The sequence below is a fragment of the Castanea sativa genome, chromosome 6 (genome assembly GCF_040712315.1).
Source record: "Castanea sativa cultivar Marrone di Chiusa Pesio chromosome 6, ASM4071231v1".
In the NCBI taxonomy this organism is placed as follows: Eukaryota; Viridiplantae; Streptophyta; class Magnoliopsida; order Fagales; family Fagaceae; genus Castanea; species Castanea sativa.
This window is the reverse complement of record NC_134018.1, coordinates 25,724,549-25,729,370: the sequence shown is the minus strand read 5'-3', so window position 1 is coordinate 25,729,370 and position 4,822 is coordinate 25,724,549. Positions and strand designations below refer to the sequence as shown.

Here is a 4,822-nt window from a genome sequence, read left to right as displayed (position 1 = left end):
TACTATGTGGGGAGCAAATCTTGGACAGGGAAAGGGACATTAGGGATACCAGGAGTGATACGCGTGTCCTTAATAGTGGTCCAACAGAAGCTCAACCAATAAGGGGTGTTCTATAACATTTGACCATAGGGGATCGCTATATCCCTTTTGTGCAAGTGCTAGGTGTCCATGTCAGGTGCAAATCTCACTCTTCCCCAAGATGGTCACACCATTGGCATGAACCAAAGATCCCCTTCTTCAGCCAACCTTTCCTTTCCTTTGCTCACAGCTATTCCATGTGTAGGGTATGGATCTAGCCACGTCAGCACTCTCACGTGCCTTGGCTGGTGTTATGTACAATCTCCAAATCTTTCGAGACAAATGAATCCTTAGCGGTGACTTTCTTATTTTCAAGAAATTCCAGAGATATGATAGTATAAGTCTCGCTTTCTTTGGTTGGTTGGGGTTGAATGGGCTAGTATAATCATTGGCAATGGAAGCATTAATTGTTGAATTTCGAACATTTTTGAGAGGCCATTGAAGCTGGTAGCAAAGTGATGTTGAATTTCTTTTCTTTTGAAGGAGAAAGAGATGAAAGGCAGAGAGGTCCCACCAGGCATGCCAAAATTTGTGGACGACTAAATTTTGAGTTTGAAATAAATCAAACAAGTAAAATAGTTTCACAATGTGAATTTGTATTGATGAATATATGTGGTACAATACTTTATGATTACAAATGAGTGATCCTTTGATTCGATCTCCTTGAAAGACTTGTTGATTGGAATTGTAGTAATGTGATTTTGACTCGAACACCAAATATCTTTCAATTTGGTAGAAGGATGGATCAAAGATCTTTGAAATAGAATTATGACGAATCTCTGGCTATGAGCATGTTAGAAATCCTTTGTTCTTTGTGTTCTTCATGTGTTCTTTGCGTGTTCTTCGTCTTCAAAGGTTTGTGATGGAAATTCTTTAGGAATTTGGAGGCTTGAATCTGTAAAGCTTCACTAGTTTGTGGTTTCTTAAAGTTTTCGGAGGCTTTTGGGCTTGATTCTAGCAAAATTTAAGATCTAGGCAGGTAGTTTAGATCATTCTACATCGAATTTTCTTCGCTTTAAAGGTTGGAAGTACTTGATGGCTTTGAAACTTGATTCCAATAGAGCTTCTGTACTTCTGAGTGCTTCTGAATCTTCTTTAATGCTGCTTGTGGTCTAGATGTCTTGGTGTGTGTAGAAATGCCTTAGGAAGGCTTCTATTTATAGGATTTTAAGGGTGGGTGAGCGACACATTACAGAGTCTGATTGGTGTCACATGTCACAGCCTGATTGGTCATGTTATGTCATTACTTACACGTGCCGGACTACTTATGTCATTGCTTACATGCACTGGACTGCTTACATCATTTCTTACACGCGTCAATGTGTGATTTTTTTTTTTTTTTTTTTTTGCATGCATTTTATGCTTTTATTTCAAAGACAATTGGCAAATTTCTGTTTGTTTCTGAATTAGTGATAGCAAAACCTAGTAGCAGTATGTGGTGCTTTGTGATTGGCCATACTTTGACAACTTGGTAGTATGATGTGCCAGCTTGTGATAGGTCAAGAATGTTTCCTCTCTACAGTAGCCAACTCATATGAGTTAGGATTAGATGAAACAACAATGTTAGAGCTAAGTAGGTGTCATCGAAAGATTAAAGGTAAATGACATCATTTTTTGTTTGTGTGTATTTGACATGGGATAACATGAGGTGGCTATGGCTAGGTATATATAAAGAATTTGAAGTGCAACGAGTGAAAAGGGTGAATTAAAAGGTAAAGAGGCTTGTGTGTATGTGTGAGGGATGAAAAGTTTTGAAACATTGAACCAAATGATGCAAAGAATATTTATTTTTGTTAATTATAAAAGTCTTGAAACATTGAACCAAACGAAACAAAAGGTCAATATGTAATTTGTTCTTATCTTTTATGTGGCACTTGAGAATATTTCAATTCTCTTTACATAGAATGTGCCACTTGGCAGAACCTCATGCTTTCTCATGTGAGGTCTCTATTTTTATATCTACTAGTGTATGACCCGCACAATGTGCGGGCTAGTTAGTTTTATTTATTTATTTTGAATTAGGATACTCTTATTTGTTATTTATGGTAAAATTAATAAAACTCTCTAATTTATAGGTATTGTATTTTAAAATTTTAAAGAAGCTCTATCAATATGGTATTACAATTTTCACTTATTTTATGAAGCCAACAAAAGGAAAATGAAGTGACGATAATTATTTTTGAATAAGCGGGAATAGGATTCCTTGACCTATTTAAAGGCTCATTAGGGAAAAAAGAAAAAAAACCGGAGAGGAAAAGGGGGCGCCGCATAGAAGAACTTGTTTTGGGAGTCATTATGAAGAGGAGGATCTAAGGACAAAGGCGAGAGCTTCATGTTGATCAACTAATTCAGATGAAAAACATAAGTTTTATTTGTTTTCTTTTCAATTTTGTTATGAACTAAATTTATTTTCTAGAGCGTTGATGTAGTCTAGCAATGAACACACAATTTATATTCTGAGTTATTTTATTTTTAATATTTCCATGATTAAGTGTTTAATTCTTATTCTTAATGCTGACTATTTTTTTTTTTACGAATTATTGTTTGATCAATTGAATTACAATGAGACCGAGAGGTGATTTGTTATTTTAGTTCTAGAATTAAACATCATTAGTTGAGCAAAAGTAGAGATGCTTTACCGCGATTAGTGTGATTTTTCAGAAAATTCAAAGTACGTAATGAGTCTCCAATTAATTAAATTCACATAGAGATATGGAATTGTTAGTTGAAGATATTTTTGATATTATTCGAGAGAAGATATTGAATACTTAAGGAATTTTTAATCATCAACGGGAGATTATTAGAATTTAATAATTAGGAAGAATAAATTGTGTGGGATTTGTTAGGTGAAATCAACCGCTCTAGATCCATTCTTATCATATGTCTACACTTTTAGATTTTTGCATTTTGTTAATCTTTTATTCGTAGATTTATTTTTATTAAATAGTTTAACTTAATTCAGATAGTAGAACATTTCATTTATTTTCGATTTTCGAAATAGTAATTAATTTAGTGAATTTCGGTATTCAATAGCATAGTTAATCCCTGTGGGTTCGACATTCGTTTTCTAAAAACACTTTACTACTTGTTACGATTCTGTGCCCTTGCAGATTATTTTACGCGAACAAGTTTTTGGCGCCGTTGCCGGGGATTAACTTTTTTGTTATTGATATTGATACTAGCTACATATTTACTACTTTGGATTTTATTTTATTTATTCAAATATATATATATATATATTTATTTATTTAAATTAGGTGCATCTAAGTTTGTTTTCTTTCTTTTCAGGAATTAGAAGTGCATGACCAGATCTAAACTATTAGAGCATACACTCTTTGATCCTGAAATTGAAAGAACCTTACGTCAACTCAAGAAAGAAAAGAAGAAAGAGGCCAACACATCTCTATCTAATATGGCCGATCAAGAGCAAAAGGCGTTAAGAGATTATGCTACGCCCTCGGTAAATGGAGCTACATCGAGCATAAGGAGGCCAACCATACAAGCCAATAATTTTGAGATCAAGCCGGCCATCATTCAGATGATACAGCAGACTATCCCGTTCGGGGGGTTGTCACAAGAGGATCCTAATGTCCATATTGCAAATTCCTTGGAAATTTGTGATACTTTTAAACATAACGGAGTGACAGATGATGCGATTCGACTAAGACTTTTTCCCTTCTCACTTAGGGATAAAGCAAAAGTTTGGTTGAATTCTTTGCCACCTGGCATCATTACTACATGGGAGGAATTGGCTCAAAAATTCTTAGCAAAATATTTCCCTCCCGCAAAGACAGCAAAGCTAAGGAATGATATCACCACGTTCATCCAGTTTGAGGGTGAATCATTATATGAAGCATGGGAGAGGTACAAAGATTTATTGCGAAGGTGTCCTCATCATGACCTTCCAACATGGCTACAAGTGCAAACATTCTACAATGGTCTAGGAGCTACAAACAGGTCTATGGTTGATGCAGCAGCTGGTGGAGCTTTAATGAGTAAAACTCATGAGGCAGCCAATGAACTTCTGGAAGAATTGGCATCCAACAACTATCAATGGCCTACAGAAAAAGCAATGCCAAGAAAGACAGCTAGAGTTTTAGAACTTGATTCTATTACCTCATTGGTGGCACAAATGGCAACTTTGTCTCAACAACTAGGTAAAATGAATGTTAATGCTATTCAAACTAATGTTGTTTGTGATCATTGTTCAGGAAATCATTCAAGTGCTGACTGCTAAGTGGGAAATCCTTTTGCCTAATCGAGTTATGGACAAGCAAATTACGTGTCAAATTTTCAACGTCAAAATAATCCATACTCGAACACGTACAATCCTGGATGGAGGAATCATCCCAACTTTTCATGGAGCAATAACCAAGGGCAGGCTAAACCACCTCAGCAATTTCCACAGCAAGAGAAGAAGCCGACACTTGAGGACATGTTCATGCAATACTTGCAGAAGACAGATGTGGCGATCCAAAACAACTCAGCTTCAATCCGTAATCTTGAGGTGCAGATCGGTTAGCTCTCAAGCATGCTCACAAAGAGGACTGCAGGAACTTTTCCAAGCAACACTGTCACCAATCCAAAAGAACATGTAAAGGCAATATCATTGAGAAGTGGACGAACATATGAGGAGCCAAAAGTAACAAATGCAAAACAAGATGAAGCTGTAGATAATGAGGAGTCAAAGATGAAAGAGGCCGAGTCAGAGATGAAAGAAGTGGAGCAAGCTGAGAAGACTAAG

At 36.0% G+C, this 4,822-nt stretch overlaps 1 protein-coding gene and 1 non-coding gene across 2 annotated transcripts; one reads left to right on the top strand and one right to left on the bottom strand.

Moving 5' to 3' along the window:
• Nucleotides 1–3,490: 3,490 nt before the first annotated feature.
• On the top strand, nt 3,491–4,315 carry LOC142639706 (uncharacterized). Its single transcript, XM_075813849.1, has one exon. It carries the CDS (start codon nt 3,491–3,493, stop codon nt 4,313–4,315), a length of 825 nt encoding a protein of 274 aa, XP_075669964.1.
• On the bottom strand, nt 3,875–3,981 carry LOC142641865 (small nucleolar RNA R71). Its single transcript, XR_012845539.1, has one exon. It is a non-coding gene; the product is annotated as a small nucleolar RNA R71 (small nucleolar RNA).
• Nucleotides 4,316–4,822: the final 507 nt, after the last annotated feature.